At 51.7% G+C, this 23,834-nt stretch overlaps 1 protein-coding gene across 1 annotated transcript in view; it reads left to right on the top strand.

Annotated features, from left to right (window-relative positions):
- Nucleotides 1-23,578, top strand: part of LOC113904883 (olfactory guanylyl cyclase GC-D-like) — a 42,688-nt gene extending 19,110 nt beyond the window's left edge. Inside the window, 12 exon segments of the mRNA XM_027561967.1 lie at nucleotides 2,740-2,885; nucleotides 6,337-6,461; nucleotides 6,463-6,498; nucleotides 6,531-6,544; nucleotides 6,918-6,980; nucleotides 6,983-7,095; nucleotides 14,386-14,560; nucleotides 15,484-15,573; nucleotides 16,702-16,822; nucleotides 16,947-17,005; nucleotides 18,554-18,620; nucleotides 23,270-23,578. Of these exon segments, the coding sequence (XP_027417768.1) occupies nucleotides 2,740-2,885; nucleotides 6,337-6,461; nucleotides 6,463-6,498; nucleotides 6,531-6,544; nucleotides 6,918-6,980; nucleotides 6,983-7,095; nucleotides 14,386-14,560; nucleotides 15,484-15,573; nucleotides 16,702-16,822; nucleotides 16,947-17,005; nucleotides 18,554-18,620; nucleotides 23,270-23,378 (1,118 nt within the window). The 3' untranslated portion in view covers nucleotides 23,379-23,578.
- The last annotated feature ends 256 nt before the right edge of the window (nucleotides 23,579-23,834 follow it).

The raw sequence follows: 23,834 nt of genomic DNA on the forward strand, positions 1-23,834 counted from the left end.
CATTTGTTCAACTCTCCTTGGCTGCTCCCCCCCACCTCCAACTTGCTGACATCTGCCTGCTGAGGGGGTGGGAAGGCAAACAGCCAGATGGGGTTTGTGAGTCTTGCTGCTGTGCAGGGCCCTTCAGGCCAGTGCTCCTGAGACTTCAGGGACCCCAGGGTCGCCCCTGCATTGGGCTGTCAATCCGGACCTGCTACTCCCTGGCTGCACTTTTCCTGGTCTCAGGGAGTGAAATGTCCAGAGCACAGCCTTTGGGGGACATGGACTTGAGCCCAGCTCTACACCAGTTCACCTCATGACTCTGAGTAAATCTCTTTCAGACTCTGAGCTTGTTTGTTCATTTGTAAAATAGGGACCATGATGCCTAGCTCTAAGAGTATTTGTGAGGATTCAGTGAAATGCTTTAGACAAGAGCCTGGCACATGCTAGACCCTGGGTGGTGTTAGGGGTATGCGACTGGGGAAGAGCCCAGGTTTTTCCCACTCTCCTACTGAGAAGCGGACCTCCTTGCTCTAAGAAATAGCATCTTTGAAAAAACAATTAATTAATTTTTATTTATTTATTTTTGGCTGTGCTGGGTCTTCGTTGCTGTGAGTGGGCTTGTCTCTAGCTGTGGTGAGTGGGGGACTACTCTTTGTTGGGGTGCTCAGTAATTGTGACTCATGGGCTCTAGAGCTTGGGCTCAGCAGTCATGGTGCTTGGGCTTAACTGCTCTGCAGCATGTGGAATCTTCCCTGACCAGGGATGGAACCTGTGTCCCCTGCAATGGCTGGCAGATCCTTAACCACTGGACCACCAAGGAAGTCCCAGAAGTAGCATCTTTTTAAGATTCTGCGGCGGGGTGGACACGTGTGGTTTCCTAAGCACTGTCATCTGTGTTATGCCAATGGACAGTGCTGTGAGGTGGTAAGTGCACTCTTCAGAGATGAAGCAGTGAGGCTCAGAGAGGGGCAGGACTTCCCAGCGGGAAGCTGTGGTCAGGGATCCCAGTGGGCTCAGTGGTGTTGGCCTAAAATCTCCTGGAGTCATCCAGAAAGCATCTTCCATGGAGCTGGATGTACAGGCTCTTGGTCAGCGGCCAGCAGGACTGATCCATCCCAATGATGGGCTGGATGTGGACAGTGGGCTCAGCATGAGGAGGGAAAAGGAGATCTGGCCTGGCCTGGGCTATGGGTTCCCAACATGACCACCTGTGAGAACTCTACTTTAATGACAAAAAAGTTTGGAGCCTCACATGCTACTATCTGACTTTTAGTATCTGGTGACTGAGAAAATACCCAGAGACAAAAACCTGCTCTGAAATAAGCAACGCTTTGAAATGGATCTGTATTTTATTCATCACACCATTAGAATGCTTTTGAAAAAGAGCTGGACATGTGTGTGTGTGTGTGTGTGTGTGAGATATATTATGAGCTCCATCTGTGCACACTCCTTTATAAGCATATATAGCTTCCTAGACCCTCTACTCAGAGGCCCTCAGGGCCTAACGCCTACAGACTGGGATCCTCTGGGCAGAGAAAAAAGTGCAGGCTGGGAGGCTATCAAGCCCAGTTCTAGCATCTACTTTTTACTGGCCCTGTGGCTCAGTTGACCGATGTTACCACCTCCTCAGAACCTCAGTTTCCCTGTCTGTAAAATGGGACAGTGAATGACGGGCTTCCCCCAACAAGGAGGTCGGCAAAGGGAAATCCAGAGAGAAGCTTCTCTTCACTCTCCAGGGAACTTTCTCTCCAAGGAACCCACCTCTTTGCCTCCTCTGAGGAGGGTCCCAGCCCTCCTGTTCCACCCCTAATGGCCCTGTGAGGTCTGTCCTATTATCATTAGGTGAGGAGACTGAAGTTCAGAACATAGCATAGCTTGCACAGGATTAGAAGGATAATCTTGACATCTCCTCCTGTGCCGCTGAAGGCCTGAGCTTTGTACCCAGCCTCTCAACCTCCTGGTGTGCCCATGAATCTCTCAGCTCCCTGAGGCACCCCTAGGGCTGACCCAGGTGGGAAAACCAAGGCACAGAGTGATGACAAGTGACAGAGACGGAGCTGGATCGCTGATCCATCAGATCTCGACTCAGTCTGTGGTCTTTATCATGTGGAACGGGCACAGGAAGATCCACAGCAGGGACTGTCCTGGGAAAAGAGTCATGATGATGGCGAACATGCAAAGCAGAGAGTCCTGCCTCACAGTTGTGCAGAGTCGACCCCAGATGGCCTCCGGGTGGTGGGGCTGCCAGACAGATCTGCAGTGCCCAGGTTGTGAGCACATTCTTGGACATTGCTGGCAACAGAGCAGCAGCAAGTTGTGCAGGGTTCACGGACGGGGGTGAACCTAGCACCCCCAAGTCTAGCATCTGTCATTTCCTTCCTCAGCACTCATCTCACGAAGGCAGTTTGTTAAGCTCACTTCATAGACGGGGAGACCAAGGCTCAGAGAGATGGCTGTGTTGTTCACCATCTCACAGACAGGTGGTGGTGGATCCAGAATTCAGGCCCCATTCTTCAAGCTCCGAGCTGAGACCCTTTTCCCCGCCACACTATGGAATGGGCCCAGGAAAACAGCAATCCTGGACCACTGGCCAGCATGCCCTGGAGCAGAGAACAAGAGGCTGAGGAACACTCTCGTGGCCTGGTATCCACACCCCACAGGCCCAGCCTGCCCTCCATCTCAGGATCCCAGGCCCATGCCTCACCACCAGCCATCCTGGGGACCTCAGCCCCACTGGCGCGTCTGTGTTTGTTGCAGAAATCAGGAAGGTGGTATCCCCCCCTCCCCTGAGCCAGCCCCTGGTGTCCCCTGACCATGGGCCACCTGAGTGCATCCAGCTAATGAAGCAGTGCTGGGAGGAGGCTCCAGAGGACAGACCCAATCTGGACCAGATCTATAGCCAGGCCAGTGCCACCAGAGGAGCTGGCTACTCACAAGAAACAGCGAATCAGTTCACCTCACTTTGCCCAGTGGGGGCCCCCCTATCCCAGGGGCCTGGAAACCCTGTGCATAGAGGGGGCAATGGGCCAGCATCATCACCCCTGAGGGTGGAACCTGAGGCCTACCATCTGGGGGAATCTTTCTTAGAACTCTGGGTTCATAGACACTTCCTTCCTGAGTGCCAAGCTCCATGCTAAGTCCTATGCTTATATTTAACCCTCCTGATAGCCCTCCAAGGAAGCATTGCTATTATCTGGGCTTTACAAGAGAGAAACTGAGGCATGGCGAGGTGATGGGACTTGCCAAAGGTAACCAAGGAAGTGAAATGTGGGGCTGGAACACAGACCTAGGTTTGTCTCTGCAGCATTGATGCTAGGAACCCCGACCCCACGCCAGGCCTCCTGGCACCAGAGCAGAGGGGCCATTTGCGGTCATGGAGGCAGCGCTGGTTCCTGCATCAGGGAGTGGAAGGTGTGAGGGGGACTGCCGCTCCCATCCCCGGCCTGCCTTGCGGACTGTACCGGGAGGGGTGAGGCAAGCCTGGACGGGTTTGCTGGGCGGACGTGCTGTGTGTGGGCCTGACTGAGCTGGCTAACGGCTCTCACAGGGCCGACTCATTGAGCCTGTGGTGACAGCTTTTGTGCTTCCCGTTTCCTGCCCTCCACTCCCCAGCCACAGTGGAATTTTGCCAAGGGGAGGTTCAGTGAGCCAGAGGGGCATCCAGACAGGTGATGAGGGAGTGGGAGATAGGAAGACAGGAGAAACATACAGGCATCCTATGGGAAATGTGGACCTCAGAGTGAATGAGCTCTCAGTGGCCCCTGTGAGGGTGGGTGGCAGAGCTAGGCCAAAAAATCAGTTCTTAAAACACCAGCCTAGAATCTTTCCAGGGGTTAGAGATTGCCGTGGCTAATGAGGTGGGGAAGAAGGATCTTAGCCTGAGTGAGGGGCGACTGTGGGGAAAGCCTGCCTCAGGTTCAGTGGCAGAGAAGGCAGAGACTGGCACATGATGGACTCCACATGCAGAAGATGAGAACCATATCACACTGTGGGGAGGCTAAGGGTCAGACAGCCTGCATTCAGATCTATGCTTCCACTTCAGATCAGATCAGATCAGATCAGTCGCTCAGTCGTGTCCGACTCTTTGCAACCCCATGAATCGCAGCACGCCAGGCCTCCCTGTCCAACACCAACTCCCAGAGTTCACTCAGACTTACGTCCATCGAGTCAGTGATGCCATCCAGCCATCTCATCCTCTGTTGTCCCCTTCTCCTCTTGCCCCCAATCCCTCCCAGCATCAGAGTCTTTTCCAATGAGTCAACTCCACATGAGGTGGCCAAAGTACTGGAGTTTCAGCTTTAGCATCATTCCTTCCAAAGAAATCCCAGGGCTGATCTCCTTCAGAATAGACTGGTTGGATCTCCTTGCAGTCCAGGGGACTCTCAAGAGTCTTCTCCAACACCACAGTTCAAAAGCACCAATTCTTCAGCGCTCAGCCTTCTTCACAGTCCAACTCTCACACCCATACATGACCACAGGAAAAACCAGAGCCACTTACCTACTACTTGACCTTGGCCAAATCACTTCCACTGTTGAGCCTCAGATTTCCTTAGGTGATGTCTAAAAGGACTAACTCTGATCCAACTGGACACACTGGTGTGACCATCAAGTGAAATAACTAAGCAAAAAAAAAAGTATTTTTTCTGAGGAGAGAATGAGGAGAAAGAGCACTGACCCTGAAGTTGAAAGACTTAAACTGTGTTCATATAAGATTGTTCTGGGAGTATCAGCCAGTGTAATTAAGCAAGAAAATGAAAGTTGTAAAGGAAGAAGAAAATGGGCTTCCCTCGTGGTTTAGTGGTAAAGAATCTGCCTGCCAATGCAGGAGACTTGGGTTTGATCCCTGGGTCAGGAAGATCCCTTGGAGAAGGAAATGGCAACCCACTCCAGTATTCTTGCCTGGGAAGTCCCATGGATGGAGGAGCCTGGCAGGTTACAGTCCATGGGGTTGCAAGAACCTGACGTGACTGAGAAGCTAAACAGCAACAACAAAGAAAAAAATAATTGTGTTTGCATATTCTATGATTTCGTTCCTGGGCAATTCAAGGGAAGCAATGGAAAACACACTCCAAATGATGAAATAATTCAGTGGGGTGGCTGGTGATAGAATTAATATATAACAGACCCCTGTTTGAAATGCAGTTCCACCATTGCGTCGTTCTCAGCAAGTTGCACTTCTCAGATCCCTTGTTTCTTCATTATAAATGGGAGCCCTCCTTGCAGAGTCGATCTTACAGTCCTCTTCTTGTCCATATTGCTGTCTCAGGGTCAGCAGCTGTCACACCCATGGCAGCTGCCCTGAAGCTTGTGCCTCTGCTTCTAATGGGCAATACAAAATATGTGCTTTTCAGGGGCTGCTGACACTCCCCACCTTACAGACATTTGCCTGAGAAAAGCAGTATTAATGAAGGTTGGATATAAACACCTACACACACACACACACACACACACATACAGGTCAAGATGCTGGATTTAGACAGGAATAAACTCCTCCACTTTGATCATCATTAATTTGATTTTCCTGCTGATTGCACTTTGGTAAGGTACAAACCACACTGGGAAAAGTTCCAGTAAGTCTCTTTAGAAAACAAGGCTAAGGTTATTGTTGAAGGTACAGTTTATAACATCATCTTACAAAGACCTAGGAGAGGTACTTATCTCTGCTCAGCACCAGCAGTTTGTATTCCTTCTGGGAAACTAGTTTAATGCTCCATTGTCTCATGGACTCCATATATTATGTAATCGCTGTTTCCCTCTTTTCTTTGTTGCTAGAGAGCTCATATCCAAAATTGTGACCAAGTTGTAGCCTGCATTTTACATATAGACCTCACTCCTGGATTGACTTCTTTAGCTTTTGCTTTCCTTTGGTCTCAGTGCCCTTACATATTTATAATTTTGTTTTGTAAAAAAAATTTTTGAACAAAGAGAGAAATAAAGAGGTAGAAATAGATTATATATATGAGCAGTCTACATATAATGCTTCTGTGTATCTACCCATCTATCCATTCACCCAACCAACTTATCTTTGAGAACAAAGAATGTCTATTCCACAGTGTTTTTGTAAGAACCAAAGTGTTTGTTAATGGTGATACAATGCTGGGAATGGGTTCCTTTGCAAAGTCCTCTCCATGCCTGTCTGCCTCACAGAGAACTAGCCCATTTTTCCCCCCTGCTGTCTCTGCTTCCCCTTGTCAGAGCTGCCACCCCTTGCCTATTACCTACCTACTCCCCACCATCCAACTCTTCTGGGCAGGGACTATATCTGGTTCATTCCCGTGGCCTAGATTCTCAACGTGAGGGCCAAGTGCTCTGCTGATCTTCATGGATAAATTGGGATTTTCATTCCATTTTCAGTTCGAAAGCATCAACCAAGGCAAGAAGACCAGTGTTGCTGACCCTATGCTGCGGATGCTGGAGAAGTATTCCCAAAGCTTGGAGGACCTGACCCAGGAGCGGACTGAGGAGCTGGAGATGGAGAGACAGGACAGAAAGGTTGCTCTCTCGGATGCTGCCCCCGTGAGTGGACCTGATTGTGCCTCTGGCCTCAGTGCCTCTGAGCATGGTACCTGGGGAGCTGGGACAAAGCAGGTACTCGGTAAAGCTGGGTTCCATGAATTGATTCATTTGTTGTTTATTTACCCATCATATTTTCATAGAGCCCTTGCATGCATTAGGCACTGTGCTGTGCACATGAGTATTGAATTTCTGCTGCCTCTTTCCTTTGGGAACAAGGACAAGGTACAGTGTTCCCATCTGACTTCTGAGGAAGCAACGTCCAGAGAGGGGAACCAGCACACAGCACACCTATCCCAGACCCCCAGACACTCATCCCAGGACTTTCCCACAGATACCCCTCCCTCACTTCCAACTGTGGAGAGAGGGTCCTTCCACTTGTGACTTTGGCCCTTCCTATCCCTTCGGGTCTGTGACTGAAGCTCTGAAAATGGGGGCAGCCATGGAGCCAGAGTACTTTGATCAGGTTACCATACACTTCAGTGACTTGTGGGCTTTACCACCGTCGCAGCCCTGAGTGAGCCCGTTGAGGTGGTGGGCTTGCTCAGTGACCTCTACACATTGTTTGATGAGGTTCTGGGCAACCGTGACGTGTATAGGGTAAGAGGACCAGGAGGCAGGCATTCCATCCCTCTCTCTTCTACATCGTGTTTGCATCACACCTATATTTCCAGTCATTTGCTTATGCATCGTCTATCAGTAAGCTATTGCTGTGTAACAAACAACCCCCAAACCCAATAGTGTAAAGCAATACACATCTATTCTTGTTCACAAGCCTATAGGTCCAGCTAGAAAATTCTCTGGATTCGGCTGGGCTCACTCATACATCTGTGGTCAGTGTGGGTGAGAGGAAGCTCTGCTGATTTTGGCTGGACTCTGGGTGCCTTGGCTGAGACAACTCAGTTCTGGTCCACATGGTACCTCACCCTCCAGCAGGCGAGTTGGTATTATTTAAAAGGTGTGGCAGAGTTCAGAGAGAGAAAGCAGAAGTTCAGAAGTCTTTTGAAGTCTAAGCTGAAATTGGGTACATTATTTCTGACATATTCTATAGGTCAAAGTAAGTCAAAAGACCAGCCCAGATTCAAGAGGTAGGAAAATAAAGTCTACTTGTTCCAGGTGAGGGTCGATAGATGAATCAGCTTCTGTGCCTGCCCACAGGGAGCTCTCAGTGCTGTCTGTAAAAGAGGAAGACAACTATGAAATTGATGATCTGGGGAGGCAGAGGAGCCTGAGAGGGCCTCTAATCCAGCTGGGAGTAGATGTTTAGAGTAAAGAGCAAGGAAGTCTTCCTGGAAGAGGTGCTGTCTTCCTAGCATTGTCCATCCTGGGTGTGGTTGCTCTGAGCAAGCAATGGGGTAATAATGTACTAAATTTTGAGGCTTGAGAGGGTGGCCCTAGTAAGTGTGAGAAATGCTAAATGTGCTTTGATGGCTGGACATGAAGTGGGCCCTCAGTGGAAGTGGGTGGGAAACCCTGGAGGGGGCAGCAGGGGCCTTGGCAGAGCCATCAACCCCTCCATGATCTAGTCCCTGTGTACCTCTCAATCCTGGGTTAGAGTCCCACCCTGGACACCAGCTTCTGTGTCACTTTGGTTTCCCCTCTCTGGGCCTCTGTTTCCTTATCTATTAATATAAAACAGGAATAATGATTCCTGTCCCAGGGGATTCATAGACCATGGGCAGATTTTCTCCCCCTGGTAGAAATTCTGTGTAAAGCTGTGAGCCTGTGAAAGTGAATAGCCTTCTCCCCTCTCTGCCTGCCACGGGGGCCTTCCCAACTCAACCCTGCCCCTATTCTGATCCCATTGTTGGGGGTCCCAGATCAGCCTCAGACTTGGTGGAGGAGGTGGGGAGGAGCTCCCAGGAGACAGCCATACCCTGGCTCCCCTGCTCTTCACCTTCACTTGTGACCTGCCAGCCCCCTTCCTGCCACAGCCCTCCAGGAAGACTGGGGCTGGAGAGGGCCAGGCCCTGGGCTGGGCTGAAGCCAGGAAGGGAAGGGTGCATGGGCAGGAAGTTTCAGAGGTGAGAACTAACTCTTTGAGGTGCCAGGTAACCTGCTGATAGCATTACACACAGTATCCAGGCAGCAGTAGTCACCAGTATTTATTGAGTGCTTACTGTATACCGCACACTGGTATGCAGTCTGCTGCTGCTGCTGCTAAGTCGCTCAGTTGTGTCCGACTCTTAGCGACCCCATGGACTGCAGCCTACCAGGCTCCTCCGTCATGGGATTTTCCAGGCAAGAGTACTGGAGTGGGTGCCATTGCCTTCTCCAGGTATGCAGTCTAGATGCCTTATATGTATCGTACCATTTGATCATCATAACAACATAACAAGCTGTGAGGTAGGTACCTGCACCCCGTCGGATGAAGAAACAAGGGGTTGAGCAGCTGGTCTCAGCAGGACATGAAGCTGAGACTTGAACTTGGACATTCTGAAAACTAGCTTCCTCAGGGGTCATGGTCCTCCCAGGACCCAGACCTCCTCAGGATAAAGCCACAGGTTCACAGCCGGCCCTCCAGGAGTGGGCCCCACCTCCCTCCCCAGTGACTCTCACTCTGCCTCTGCGCCCTCTGCGTTCCTCACACAGGCTTTGCTCTCTTGCTCCCTCTAGCCACGAGGTCTTCACACATGCTGTTCCCTCCTCCTGGAACCCTGCCTACCCTCCTCTTCTGCTCCCTCCTGGTGTCAGGTTAGCTGCCCTGCCCTCGCACACGTGGTTAGGAGCTCTTGTGTGATGCTCGCATAACAACCCCCGGACGGGTCGGTTCCAACCTAAACCACTCTGTCCCCAGTGCTTGGCAATGTCCAATGTCCAACGTGTGGTGGGTCCTCAGAAAATACGTGTTGACTAAATGAGGAGCTCACTAAGGCCCAGAGAGGGAAACGACTTGCCCGAGATCACACAGCTGATAGGTGACAGAGCCAGGACAGGAGCCTGCCAAGGCCACCACCACTGCCCAGATCTGTTCACTGCCCCACACTGACCAGCGGAGACCTGAGCTGCTGACATTCCTAGCACACAGCTTCCCTCCGGTTTCCCACGTTCCTGCCCCAGCCCACGGCCTGAGGCATTCTCTGTCATGCTGGCTGTGTTCCCCTCTTGCCTCCAGAGCCTAGGAAAAGATTCCTCATCTCCTCGTGCTGGGCCCTGCAGCTCTGATGTGCCCTGAGTCACCCCTGGCCTTGTCTCTTCCTCTCCTGCTAGTCTTTTCTCACACATGTGTCCCTCTCAGCTCTGAATCACGCTTTCTGATCTGCTCTGAACTCTGGCCAGGAGGTCTGCATCTTTCTGGCAGAACGGAATGAAATAAAACAAGGCCTGCACACCCGTCCAGATGTGGGGAAACCGGAGGCCGGGTCCTTCCCAAGTGCAGGCGCCTCTCTCGTCGCTCACTCAGCTGCCTTGGGTTCCCCTCCATTCCAGCAGGATCTGGTTACTGCTCTTTAATCCAGTCTGGGCTGGGAGGCAGCCAGGCGATCATTTCCTGGTTCCCAAGGGGTCTGCGATTCCCTCCCAGCAGATACTGAGAGAGCACTTTCATGGACAGAGCTCCACAGCAGGGCCCTCTGGGCTGCCGGGTAGGGGGTGACGGCTGGGGGGTGGGGGTGGGGTTGCATGCGGAGGTATGGAGGAGGAGTGGGGAGGAAAGGGCTTTTACTCCAGTTCTCAACCCAGAGGGTGAGCTTGGCCCCACCCACATGGCTGAGCCACTCCGAGCACATCACTTCACCTCTCTGAGCCTCAAGCTTCCATTTGTAAAAGAGAGGTGAAAGTGACTCTGGCTTAGGGTGATCCAGCAGATTGAGCAGAATGTGAGAGAAGGTGCTGACGTTCACACCAACACAATGATGAGCACAGCATGTACTGGCATTGAGGCCTCCTCCTGAAAGTACAGAATAGGGGGACGTGGCGCTAGTGGTAAAGAATCTGCCTGCCAAACGCAGGGCATGCAAGACATGTGGGTTCTATCCCTGGATTGGGAAGATCTTGTGGAGGAGGGCATGGCAACCCATGCCCTCAGTATTCTTGCCTGGAAAATCCCATGGGCAGAGGAGATTGGTGGACTGTAATCCATGGAGTCACAAACAGTCAGACATGACTGAGCAACTGAACTCACGCAGATGCACCAGTTAAGCATCAACAGAGGACTGACCTGGCCTAGGGATTGTCACAGGATATCTCATTTAATCCTCGCAGTGCCCCTCAGAGGGATGGATTATTATTCTGACTGTACAGATAAGGATACAGGCTCAGAGAGGTAGATGACTCACCCAAGGTCACACAGCAATTCATGTCTGTGTCTGTTAGTATGGAAGCCTCTCCTCTGGCTGTGTTCTCTCCACTGCTAAAGGACTACACCTGTGTACAAGGAGCTGCAGCTCTCAGTTGCAGCTGAGTGCCCCCTGCGACAGAAATCTCTGGTGATCATCTTTGGGAGTCTGAGCTCCTAGAGAGCAGAGCCTGTGCCTGGTCACCTTTCTGCTGTTAGGGTTGTAGGATGGTTATTAATTACATCAAACTCTCCCTTCTTGCTCAGGTGGCAGGCAGGTGGAGGGCTAGAATTTAGCTTAGCGACTTGGAGAATGTAGTCTGGATGTGCGGCCACCTTGGGGCTTTCTCCTGTTCCTCCACGCCAGTTTGGACTTTGGGTCACCCATCTGAGGCAGCGCTGGGTGCCTAGAGCGAGTGTACTGTTCCTGCACTGCCCCTGCACACCTGGTGAGCTGGGAGTGGGGCTAGCGAGCAGTAGGACTCTTGGGCTGCCTCTGGAGGCAGGACTTGGCCCAGACACATGTGCTAACCATGTGCAGGGCAGGAAAGAGGGAACCCCACGTAGCAGGCAGATTCTCCCCACAAGAGAGAGAGAAAGGGCCCAAGCCGCGTGCATCAAGAGGCAGCATAGAACATGGGCTCTGGATTTGCTCTGAACAAGCTCACATCTGTGCTGTGTGATGGTGGCGAGTGACTTAACCTCTTTGGCCCAGTTTTCTGTTTGCAAAATGGCAATAGCTGCCTCACAGAATTTTTGTGAAGATCAAAAGCATTAATATTTGTAAAAGGTTTGGAATTGTGTCTGGCATGTAATGACTGCTGTATAAGTATTTAAAGGAGCACTTACTTAGTGCTTCTTCCCATCTTGCCAGTCAGATGTGCTCATCCTCCTGTGAGGAAGAAGTGTGTGGGCAGAGGGAAAGCCAGGGCTTGCTCGTATTCTTCCCTCTGGGCTGTGAGGTGGGAGGGCTCTCCTCTGTGGAAATGTACACAGTAGGGGGGCAGCTGTGTACTGTCCCTGGCGCATTCATGCCAGCCCACAAGTAAGTGCTGGGTGGGCGACAGTGAATGATGGAAGGGAGATGGAGGGCACAGCCCCGAAGAAGGAAACGTGTTTCCCAGCTGATGATGAGGGAGACTTTATGGTCTCAATACAACGTGAACTGGGCTGATGGAGGGCCCAGATCTCAACAGATAGAGAACATTTCAGGGGCGATCAGGGCCTGGAGGTGAGCAAGCGCTGAGTGTCTCTGTGGAGAGCAAAAAGGTTCCCATTTGGCTGAAGCATGGAAAACCAGTAGCAATTGTTAGGAGTAAGTCAGGGAATTCTAGAAATCATGGGAATCCCTGATCGCTAGCTCCATGGGGAGTGAATTTTAAGCCATTGGCTGTAGGGAGCAAATTTAAGTATCTGAGCTCAGTAAGGCGTGATTAGGGCAGATCACTTCTGGGTACTGGGGCAGAGATATCCCAAGTGAGGGAGAGGGAAAGTTGGGGACAGAGCTAGGAGGGCACAGTCCACAGCTAATGATGGGGAAGGAGATGCACTGAGTTACAGCACCCCCTGTGGACATGAGAAGCATCATCATTATTATCACTGTCTCAGTTCAGTTAAGTTCAGTCGCTCAGTTGTGTCCGACACTTTGTGACCCCATGGACTGCAGCACACTAGGCCTCCCTGTCCATCACCAACTCCCGGAGTCTACCCAAACCCATGTCAATCGAGTTGGTGATGCCATCCAACCATCTCATCCTCTGTTGTCCCATTCTTCTCCCACCCTCAATCTTTCCCAGCATCGGGGTCTTTCCCAGTGAGTCAACTCTTCACATGAGGTGGCCAAAGTATTGGAGTTTCAGCCTCAGCATCAGTCCTTCCAATGAACACTCAGGACTGATCTCCTTTAGGATGAACTGGTTGGATGTCCTTGCAGTCCAAGGGATCCTCAAAAGTCTTCTCCAACATCACAGTTCAAAAGCATCAATTCTTTGGTGCTCAGCTTTCTTCATAGTCCAAATCTCACATCCATACATGACTATTGGAAAAACCATGGCTTTGATTAGATGGGCCTTTGTTGGCAAAGTAATGTCTCTGCTTTTTAATATGCTGTCTAGGTTGGTCATAACTTTCCTTCCAAGGAGTAAGCGTCTTTTAGTTTCACAGCTGCAGCCGCCATCTGCAGTGATTTTGGAGCCCCCAAAAGTAAAGCCTCTTACTGTTTCCACTGTTTCCCCATCTATTTGCCATGAAGTGATGGGACTGGATGCCATGATCTTTGTTTTCTGAATGTTGAGTTTAAGCCAACTTTTTCACCCTCCTCTTTCACTTTTATCAAGTGGCTCCTTAGTTCCTCTTCACTTTCTGCCATAAGGGTGGTGTCATCTGCATATCTGAGGTTATTGATATTTTTCCCGGCAATCTTGATTCCAGCTTGTGCTTCATCCAGCCTAGCGTTTCTCATGATGTACTCTGCATATAAATTAAATAAGCCTGGTGACAATATACAGCCTTGATGTACTCCTTTCCTGATTTGGAACCAGTCTGTTATTCTATGTCCCAGGTTCTAAGGGAGAGTGCACACACTTGGCCTAAGAGAAGGTTCTGCTCTTCAGGTCCAGTGATGCTGAGGAGGGCCAGTGCAGGAGCCGGGCTCTTTAACCTGCAAATGGGAAGACTGAGAAGCAGAGTTGCTACCTTCAAGCTTGGCTGGCCTGGCCTGTGACGGGGGAGAAGGCCATGGCACACATCTGTGTCCCCAGGAACTGAAAAGATGTCTTCAGAATAGAGAATGAGCTTGAGAATAGGAAAGGTTTGCGGCTTGAGTTCAGAAGGTAGAGCTGGAGCCAGCAGGTGAAAGGCAATTGCCATTCAACTCAACTTTTATAAATTAGAGTTGCCTAGAGGGAGAAGCAGCCACCTCAAGAAGGAGATGTGAACAGGCCCAGACAGCCACTGGAAAGGCAGATGGGTGGCCTTTTAAAGTCCCTCCTGGTTCTAAGACTCTGGGATTCTGTTGTCTCCAAAACTGTTAGTGCAGGAAATGATGATGGTGGTGATGATGATGATGGTAAAGACTGAAGTCTCTGCTTATTGAACATCTATGATGAAACTGGCTCTTTATTACTGTATCTTTAATATGCATTTCATGTAAGAGGAACAGAGGCTCACACAAGTGAAGCGGCCAGACTAGGGTAAATGGCAGACCCAGGGTTTATATCCATCTATCAGATTTCAAACTCTGCATTCTTGGAGTACACCTTGGAAGATCAAGGGTTGGGGAAGTAGGCTAATGTATCCAATATACCTGCGCTTCTCTCCAGATGAAGCCCTGATCTGCCTGCAGCGTTGGGCAGTTGGGACACCCAGCTCTGCTGCCAAGATGCTCATGGCCTGGGCTCAAAGGAGATGAGACAGGCACGGTTATCTTAAATTCAGACAAAGGTGATCTTAAACATGCAGATTTAATCATTGTTAGAGAGGCTAGGAAAGATGCCACTGTGGGCCAGAGATTTGAGGAGTGGGCCAGGGGTTCTTGAGAGGCGGCCTTGTGTGGCACGTGGATCAGTCCAGGGAGGGGAGTGCTTGTACTGGAGCATGAAGGCTATGACTTCTAGGTGGAGACCATCGGGGATGCTTACATGGTGGCCTCGGGAGTGCCCAGGCACAACGGGAGCCGGCACGCTGCTGAGATGGTCAACATGGCCCTGGACATCCTCAGCTCTGTGGGTGACTTCCGGATGAGGCATGTGCCCACTGTGCCCATTCGCATCAGGGCTGGCCTGCACTCAGGTAAGGACTTGGGGCTGTGGGAGCCTCCCAGCCCTGCCTAAGGTGCTGGCTGGGGCAACCCAAAGGATTCTGAAATTCTGAGATTCTAAAACTCCATAATATAATTTTTAAACAATTTTATTCTATTATTTTAAGCTTCTAAGATATTATAAATCAAACAATCTGTTTTGCTTAGATTCACATTTTTTTTTTTTCGGTCTCAGCGTCTGTCAAGGGCATCTAAGTCCCTGGTGAGAAGCTGACAGAAGAGGCAGGACAGAGACCTTCTGTGGTCAGGCAGACAACTAAGTTTCTGCGGGTTGGGGACTAGGAGATGCCTTGGGGTCTCTACTATAGTATATCTTTCTCATGCTCCTACCCCATAAAGTCCAAACTCCTCAGCCCCACATAGCCTCCAAGACCCTTGCTAATCTCTGTAGCCTCATCTCCCACTTGGTATTCCATCCATACTCAGCCACTTGCAGTTTCCCACAGGCATGTGGGCTCTCTGCTTCTGTGGCTTTGCACCTGCTGTTCCCTGCCCACTCATTTTCTTATCCTTCAAGACACAGTTTATATACCGCTTCCTCCAGGAAGTCTTCAGGGTTGGGTCAGAGTCCCCTTTCTGGACTGGCACAGCTCTGGTGCTTCCCTCTTCATGACACTGGTTATAGTTTACACATCTCCCCCTGCCAGGCTGAGAGCTCCCTAAGAGCAGAGCCTAGATTTTTCTGTGTCCTCCTACCCCCAGCCCAGAGCCAGGCACAGATGTCACCTCTTCTCTGGGTGTTGTTGGAGATGCCATACAGCTTCATCTTCACCCTGTAGCTGGAGCCCAAAATGTAGGGTGGGGACAGCAGTTTAGGCGGAAGGGTGAGAAGGACGAGACTGTTGCAGGGTCTTCTCTTGGGTCTAGGAGCTCACTGGGCACATTTGAGTTTCAGGGCCCTGCGTGGCAGGGGTCATGGGTCTCACCATGCCTCGGTATTGCCTCTTTGGGGACACCGCATCCTGGATGGAGTCTACAGGGCTGCGTGAGTGTCTCATACTTCTATCCTGTCCAGGGAGGGACTCTCTCAATAACCGCTACAGCCTGGCTGTTTGAACCAGTGCTTAGTAACCAAGCCACCACTTGATGGCAGCGTGCCCTAGTCACCAGTAAAGCCACTGCGGTATAAGGAGATGATGGATGTCGCTTATTTAAAAAAAAAAAAAACAACTTAGCACAGGGCTTTTGTCATGATCTCATGAGAGAATTAGCAGGGAAAACAATGGCTTGAGGGGCAGGAAACCTGGGTCCCCAGCTGGACCTAGCATCCTCAGTGTCCTTGAGCCAAAATGCTCCTCTAGGCCTTGGTTTCCCCATCTTTAAAATGAATGGGCTTCCCAGGTGGCTCAGTGGTAAAGAATCTGCCTGCGCTGTAGGAGACGTGGGTTCGATCCTGGGGTCAAGAAGATCCCTTGCAGAAGGAAATGGTAACCCACTCCAGTATTCTTACCTGGGAAATCCTGTGGACAGAGGAGCCAGGAGGGCTACAGCCCATAGGGTCGCACAGAGTCAGAAACGACTGAGTGCGCGCGTGCGCACGCGCGCGCACGCACACACACACATACACACATACACACACACACACAGTGAGTGGACCCCTTTCAATTTTTAAAATGCCATGTTAGCCACTTGCTGGCAGCAGGAGCCACTCTGATGGCTTGATTATAGCAGTGAAAAAGCTCAGCCTCTGCTCTGGCTGCACAGATGGTGTGCTCTCTGATGTCGCTCCATACATATCGTGCTTAACCAGATGTGGTGGCCTTAGTGGGGAGTCCTGCCCTTAAAGGTAAAATAACTGCTTATCTGCATTGATCAGCCTTCAAAGACTTCCCTACAAGTAGAGATTACATTCAGACTTCAGCTTGTGTTTTGACTTCAGCTTCTGTTCTTCTTAACCTCAATCCATGTAATTTGCTTTGCCTTGAAACTGTTGCTTTAGTGCCCAACAATCTACTGGGGGACAAGAAGGCCAGGCAAAGGGCATTGCATGAATCAGAATTGTGTGCCTTGCTGGCTGGAACTGGGGGCTGTTACAGGCGCTCAGTGATTTTACCAAACACTAGGTATGCTCTCTCCAGGTAATAACTTGACTATTACCTTCCTTTCTCCTCAGCGTACAGAATTCATGTCAGCAGGAGCACCATCCAGACACTGCTCAGCCTGGATGAAGGCTACAAAATTGACATCAGAGGGCAGACTGAGATAAAGATGAGAGACTTGCTTTCCTGGGATTGACTGGAAACGTCTTCAGAGGTCCGGCTTCTGTGGGCAGTGGGAGAGATTCTCACCTGACTGATGTCGCTGAAGCAAGGCCAGCCTGGGAGCTGATCGCCCTCCGTGTCCTCCTTATTCCCCTAGTTCTGCGGAAACGTTTCTTCCTGGGAGCCACACCCTCATCTGGCTCCTCATGAGGATAAGTGCCAGGGCAGAGAAGTTACTTCTACTGATGGCCTACCCGGGCAGCATACTGATGCCCAACAGATATTAACATATTTATTACCACAGGAATGATGAAAGGAGGCTCCATATCCCTACTGTATAGTTGAGGAAATTAAATTAGAGATGCAAAGAGATTTGTCCAAAGTCACAGAGTTGGTCTTAGATCTGGTGGCTCCAAAGCCTGTGCCTTCTCCATAGCACTGTTGGGCTCCTACTCATCCTTCAGAACCTTAGCGCAGACCTCAGCTCTCACTGAAGCCTGCCCTGATCCAGGAATACTCTTCTTCTTCCTTTCCCCCAACAATAACTATCCTGTCTTCTCTGTGCACCCACCAGTCCCATGGCTGACCCTCTGCTGTTGTAGAGTGATGCTGGGTGTCCCTGCCCCTCTGTGCACCCACCAGTCCCATGGCTGACCCTCTGCTGTTGTAGAGTGATGCTGGGTGTCCCTGCCCCTCTGTGCACCCACCAGTCCCATGGCTGACCCTCTGCTGTTGTAGAGTGATGCTGGGTGTCCCTGCCCTTCAGCCTTGAAAAGGCAGGGATTGTTCTGTCACCTCTGTATTCCTTTTTTTTTTAATATCACATTTAATAATGGTACCATCCTATGAATGACTTTTCTTCCTACCCTACCCTCTTTCGTTTCCCCAATTCCTCAGGTACGGCCGGGCCTACTGAGTGACTGAAGCAGCCAAGGCATTTAAAGGCTGAGGGCTGTGACTGGGCCCCACCAACTGGGTGCCCCACGGGACTGACTTCATCACACAGTGAGATGTCAGAGAAGGAAAGTGCAGCTCAGAGACGAGCAGTAACTTGCCCAGGGTCACATAGCCTGAGAGGGCCAGTGTAAGTGGAACACTTTGCTCTGGAGGCTGAGGTTATGAGAGAGTGAGCTGGAGTAAGGCAGGCATGTCTTGTTCAGGGGAGTGGGTGCTAGAAGTCCTGAGGAGCGGAGGATTCTGATGACGGGAGGGGACGCAGAGTGGGAGTGGGGAGGGCAGCATGCCAACCTCAGGTTCTTTGGCCTGACTTGAGGATCCCAGGGTCTATACCCATCCCTGGGCCAGGTGGGACACGAAACTTCTAGGACAGCCAGCCCTGATCCCTGTACCCCTCGTGGCCCCTCCACTCCTAACCTCCAGGCAGCCGCACCCCCACCCCAGGGAAGACCAGCGGAACCTTTGGCTATTTGGGAGACTCACAGATCACAGAATCCTGGGATCTTAGTGTTCCATGTCTGCTGGTTATAGAATTCAAGATTCATGATTTATTTACTTCTCTAATGGATAAACATAAATTCATTGAATCCTCACAACAACTCTGTAAAGTATTTAGGAAATGGAGGCACAGAGAGGTGATGTAAGTTGGTCAAAGTCACACAGCTACCAAGTGACAGAGCTAGGATTTGGACCCAGACAGTCTGCCTCCAGGCTCTAGGCTGCTCTCCTCCCAGTGCTGGGAATCATGCCGCTGCCCTTGGTCTCTGCTTGAGGAGGTTTGCTAAGCTCCTTTCCTCTCTCTTCCAGGGGAAGGGCTGGTGGGGAAGGTGGGCTTCCCCAGACCCCTCCCCACACCTCTGGACATCAAACCAGGGTGAGTAAGAGGAATTTCCCCCCAAAGCTTGGCCTCTTTTGTTTGAAATTTGACACTTGTTATTTTTCTAATTATAAAGGTATTACCTGCCTAGTGTGGAAAACTTGGAAATACAGGATTGTTTCATGACTAAATAATCTCCATCTTTCCTCTCCTGAGAGACAACTGCTGTTAGTACTTCAGAGTGGTTCCTGTCAGCCTGTTTCTGGGAGGTTTTTCATGAATGAGATCATTCTGTCTCCATAACTTCTCATTCTGGTCTGTGTTCTCTGCTCAGAGTCCTGAGCACCCTTCCGTATTATTCAGAGCACTTTACACACACTCATAGCATCGGGATTGCAGCATGTGGGCACCATGATTGGCTCAACCTCCCTCTTGTCACCAAGCATGGAGACTCTTCCCATTCTGAGCCGGTTAGAGGTGAAGTGAAAGTATTAGTCGCTCAGTGTCCCACTCTGTGCGACCCCATGGACTGTAGCCGGCCAGGCTCCTCTGCCACGGAATTCTCCAGGCAAGAATACTGCAGTGGGTTGCCATGCCCTCTGTTGCCATTTCCTTCTCCGGGGGATCTTCCCCACCCAGGGGTCAAACCTGGATCTCCTGCGTTGCAGGCAGACTCTTTACCATCTGAGCTGCCAAGGAAGCCCGAGGCGATACGTTGATAAATATCACTGGGCATTTGTCACCATTCAAACTATTTCTGCAGATGAGGAATTTACACATCAAAGGTCCTCGTATTTTAGGAGGTCAAAAGAAGCAAATTCTTGGAGAGCTGGTGCCTGCCTTGAAGTTGGGCTCTTCCCTTTGTCCTCTGTCCTCTGCGATCCCACATCCTTCTCTGAGGGCAACGAGGGTGAGGTAAGAGGGTGCTGTGCTGTGCTGTGCTCAGTCGCTTCAGTCATGTCCGACTCTTTGCAACCGTGTGGACTGCACCAGGCTCTTCTGTGCATGGGATTCTCCAGGCAAGAATACTGGAGTGGGTTGCCATGCCCTCCTCCAGGGGATCTTTCCCACCCAAGGATTGAACCTGGGTTTCCTGCATTGTAGACAGATTCTTTACCATCTGAGCCACCGGGGATGCTGGTAGAGGGGTAGCCAGTACGTTTTACAGCAACACGCTGTTCCTCACTCCCTTCCACTGGAGCCACAGGAAGTCTGCAGAGGCCAGAGGGCACAGGTGCTGCCTCTTGTTGAGAATTAGTTTCCTAGAAATGAGGAGGACCTAGGGACCATAGGGGCCCATGGGCTCATTCTACAAGTGGGCAGCTAGCCTGGGGATGGACAGAGCCCCATCAGGGGTCCACAGCACAACCACATCAGAGCTTCCTGAGTGGGGCCTTTCCTTCATTAAAACTTCCAACTGGCTCCTCTCAGCATTTCCAGGACAGGCCCCATCCCAGGCTGCCCTCCTGCTATCTCTCAAAGATGAGAAACCCCATGTAGGGCAGACATGGGCTTCCTGGGAAAAGACCAGTGCTCAAGCAGCCTCAGCAGCACATCCCCCACGTGGAAGGACTGGTGTGGACAGGGGCTGAGGGCAGTCAGAGTGGCCATTTCCTACCCCCACTGCTGGGGTGTCCCAGGTCTTGGGACCCCAGGGAGCCCAGGCAGGGCCGTGCCCAGGGGCAGACAGTGCCTCATTCATCTCCATCCCTGGGGTCCAGTGAGGAAGGAAGAGGGGGACACACACAGTGGCATCTGGAGAAGCCCTCAATGTGCAGAACACACACAGGTGTACCCTTTAAAAAAAAATAATAAGGACACTCCAGACTGCTGGGTGCAAAACCAGCTTGTGTTCACAGAAGCCTCCACAGAGCCCTGGGTCCTTCAACTTGGCAGAAGGCTTGCTGGGTGAGGACCAGGCTCCGGCCAGGCTCTGTGACCCGGAGTAGGCTCTTGACCTCCCAGGGTCTTCCCCTAGGCAAGTGGCTGCAGCCCCCTGGCCCTGCTCAATCCCTCCAGGTCCTCTACTCCAGCCGCCTCTCCAGCCCCCAAGAGCCACTGTCCTCTGAGCTTACTATCCTCAGCAGCGGCCCGTTTCTGCTTCCACGCGCAGACACTTCTCTCAGAAGGCCCGTCTGCTGACGCTGACCTCACTTCCTCATCGCCCACTCCCGCCGGCCCCCGCAGCCTGACTTCTGCCCCAGTCCGCCCAGAAGGCTCCGTGAGGTCACTGGTGACCTGCATCCGTGTCACCAGCATCGTGGGCAGTTTTAGTTCCCAACCTGACTGCGCAGTAGCGTTTCCCCCGCCTCCCTCTTCCTAGAAAGGCTCTCCAAAGGCGGCCTCAGCACCCTGCCTGTGCACCCCGATCTCCATCTCCTCCTCCCCCGGCTCCCCGCCGCTCCTCTCCTCTCCCCAGCCCTTCCACGCTGGGGCTGGACAGAGCTCCTCCCTGAGGCGGCCCTTCCTCTCCTGACACTGACGCCCCCCTCCCCTCTGGGCCTCGGCCCCCAACCCGCTCTGAGCTCCAAGCCCGTGGAGCTCTCGCTGCCCCCTCAACAGTTTCTTCTGGAGCTATCAGAGGACCTCAGACTCGCCAGGTCCACCGGAGACCTGGCCTCCCCCAGAGTTCTCTTCTGGTGGGTGGCCTCACCATCCACAGTCAGAAAGCCAGTCCCTGTCCCGGAGACTTCAGCCAGATGGCTTCTCCATCACCTCCTCTCTCCTGGCCGCTGCAGGAGCTTCTCAGCTTTCACCCTTATCCATCTTTGCCCAGTAGCCAGCGTGATCGTTAAATAACAGCACACACGTGATTCACATGGCGGTTCCCTGTTTAACACCCTCTGGGTCTTCCTACCTGAACTCTTTCATGCTCCCTCTGAGGCCCTGCTCTGTCGGGCCTGGGTCTGCCCCGTGGGCTCAGTTTTCTAGCACCTTGTACTGTGAGTTACCACCTCGGGGCCTCCCTCCTGCCCCTTAAGACTCACTGACTGAGCTTCCCGCCTCAGGGCCTTCACTCTCTCTGTGCCCTGTGCCTGGTCCTTTCCTGTACTGCAGGTCTCAGCTTTGTTGCTGCCTCCTTCGAGAAGAGGCTCTCACCACACACTCTAATCAGAGTCCTGTCGCCGTCCCACCCCATCTCCCAGCCTTGTGTCCCTGAAGCACTTGTTACTCCTTGATTTTCCTTGCTGATGCATTTATGGAACCTCCCCCAGGAGGGTCTGGCTGGCTGGCTGATCCGCCTGCAGGTCTGCAGGTGACAGACTCCCAGGGAGGTGAGCTCTCATCTTCTCTCTCTCCCGACCCCTCTGCCCCATCCTGGGAGTGGGAGCCAGCAGGTCTGGCAGCTATGTGTCACCCCGAGCTCTCTCAGCTGATGACTTTTCCATTCCAGGCCAGGAACTTTAGAAACTGCCAGCAACGTTTTCATCTTCTTGGCTCAGGGAGGAAAGAGAGCGGAGATTAGGCCCAGCAAGCTTGACCTGACCTGGGAGCCTCCCAGGACTCTCGGAAGCACAGAAGAATCTCACATCCACTTAGGCCCACGGACTTAGATACAGCAGGTGGGGGAACGGGAGTCCAAGCACACAAGTGCACCCGCCTGTGTACACACACCCTCCACCCTGCATGAGCATCAGATACGTATGCACGCGGAAACACCACCACGTGCCCCTCTGTTTACTGGGGCGTGAGATCACAGACAGACAGACCCATAGACCCACGGAGAGATGCTTAGACAGACACACAGAATCTCTGCAGGAAGGACCAGCTGGGTGGGAACTTGTCTTGGACTTGTGTTTATGAGGCAGTTACCAAATCTTTGCTTGAACTGTATGCTGTAACTTGATTTCTTTTTTTAATAGTTTGATTTTTTTTTTTAATTTTTTTTTTATTTTTAAACTTTACATAATTGTATTAGTTTTGACAAATATCAAAATGAATCCACCACAGGTATACATGTGTTCCCCATCCTGAACCCAGTTTTCTAACAATGCTTTTATCCTTACTTTCTGTATTTGCCATATCTGCTGAAGTTACTTATCTTTATTTTGAGTGCTGTTTGGGGAAGCTGGTCGAGATCAGGGGATGGGGAATCCCCTACCTCGTGATTTGGTATAACCATGACCTAGGCAGCAGAACCCAAAGAAGGGCCTCCCGTCACCTGTCACAGAGACACTCCACACCGGGACCCGTTTTCCACTCTGCCCCTGACAACTGTGCTCAGAAGTAGCTCTGCCAAGCTGCTGTAAGGCCCTGGCTGCCACTCACCACGTTGCTCCCTTCTCTGTGCACAGGCAATAACACCATTCCACACTCCTCTGGGCATATGTGGGAAGCCGGTGAGAAAATGAAAGTGTGTGTAGGCTAGGGAGCCAGTGTCACTGCTCTGACTTGTGTTAAAACCCCAGAGCCACAGAGCTCCTCACCCCAGAGCGTTAGGCACAGAGCTGGGACTAGCTGCCCAACTCCTGGGAGGCCTCTGGACCCACACGTAAAGGAGTGAGCGGCTCTTCACCTCTCTGGGCCCCGTCCCCTACAGATATAAGTGTGGACAGCAGTGGTGTGCCTGTGGCTGGGCTGCTGCGGGAATCAGGAGACTCCAAGGACAGTGAGGGGGCTCCTTGTAATCAGCTGTGGGCTCTGAATGCCCACCACTGTTGTTCTGGGTGGTGCATTTATTATTCTTGTCTATCCTTTTCCTCTAGGGATGCCTGGCAGGAGCTCATAAACCAAGAGATCAAGGTGGCCTTTGCCAAAGCCCTCCAGAGCCCAGCGGGGCCCTGGGGTGCGGGGAGGGCCTTGGCCAGGCCCTGAGGAGCAGGATGGAGTGGGGCAGGGGCCAGCACCAGCCCAGAGACTCCTGTGCTTGGACACTCCCAGGCCCTCTCCCTCCTCCACTCCCTGCAACAAGCTCCCTTGCTGAGTTCTCTGGCAGCCAACTGGCTCTCATTAATATGTGCCCTAGGGCAATAGTCACTGATGCTTTCCTCTGTGAATCCTACGGGTAAACTTGCCTCTTGACACAGAAACAATAAAAAACATAGAAATAGTCCCTTCCTTTCATGTTGTGCTTTGTTCTTGACAAAAGGTTCTGACTCTCAGAGCTCATTATAGAGCTCACTATTCCTTCCATCGAGAACGCTGTCCCTGTTGTACAGTCGCGGTGCCCGGGCCCAGAGAGGAGGTCATCCTCTCCTGTCATCACTTCTCGAGCCTCTGTTTTGTCATCTCTAAAATGGGTTTGGAGAGGGCCCACCCGAGGCTTGATCC

Source organism: Bos indicus x Bos taurus, chromosome 15, assembly GCF_003369695.1.
Source record: "Bos indicus x Bos taurus breed Angus x Brahman F1 hybrid chromosome 15, Bos_hybrid_MaternalHap_v2.0, whole genome shotgun sequence".
NCBI classification, from domain to species: Eukaryota; Metazoa; Chordata; class Mammalia; order Artiodactyla; family Bovidae; genus Bos; species Bos indicus x Bos taurus.